General features: G+C 70.2%; 1 protein-coding gene across 1 annotated transcript in view; it reads left to right on the top strand.

The window, feature by feature from the left end:
- LOC144221329 (PDZ domain-containing protein GIPC3) overlaps nucleotides 1–484 on the top strand; it is a 5,919-nt gene extending 5,435 nt beyond the window's left edge. The window contains exons 7-8 of the mRNA XM_077751807.1: nucleotides 81–162; nucleotides 290–484. Of these exons, the coding sequence (XP_077607933.1) occupies nucleotides 81–162; nucleotides 290–441 (234 nt within the window). The 3' untranslated portion in view covers nucleotides 442–484. The remainder of the gene's footprint in view (nucleotides 1–80; nucleotides 163–289) is intronic.
- The last annotated feature ends 9 nt before the right edge of the window (nucleotides 485–493 follow it).

Below are 493 nucleotides of genomic sequence, written 5' to 3'. Positions count from 1 at the left end.
GTGTCGTGGGGGGGGCAGGGCGGGAAGGACCCCAGGCTTCTGACCCTCTGCCGCGCTCCTCTGTCCCCTCCCCCCCGCAGCCCACCGAATTTGAGGAGGAGGCGACCCGGAGGGTGGATGACCTGCTGGAGAGCTACATGGGGATTCGGGACCCTGAGCTGGGTAAGGGGCCAGGGTAAGCTGGGTGGACCCCGGGGGGAGGGCAGCCTCCAGGGAGGGGGCAGGGGCCCCAGGGGCATGTGGGGCCCAGGGAGCACCTCACCCACCTTCCCTCCGCTTTGGCCCCCAGCGTCCACCATGGTGGACACGGCCAAGAAGACGCTGAGCGTCCAGGAGTTTGCGCACCGTTTAGATTCCGTCTTGGGCGAATTCGCCTTCCCGGACGAGTTTGTGGTGGAGGTGTGGGCCGCCATCGGCGAGGCCAGGGAGGCCTGTGGCTAGTCTGCCCCGGGGCCAAGCGCGGCCCCAGCCCCCAGCCCAGCCCCCTGCCCCC

This window comes from Crocuta crocuta, unplaced genomic scaffold (genome assembly GCF_008692635.1).
Source record: "Crocuta crocuta isolate KB4526 unplaced genomic scaffold, BGI_CrCroc_1.0 scaffold110, whole genome shotgun sequence".
Taxonomy (NCBI): Eukaryota; Metazoa; Chordata; class Mammalia; order Carnivora; family Hyaenidae; genus Crocuta; species Crocuta crocuta.
This window is presented reverse-complemented; position numbering and strand designations above follow the sequence as displayed.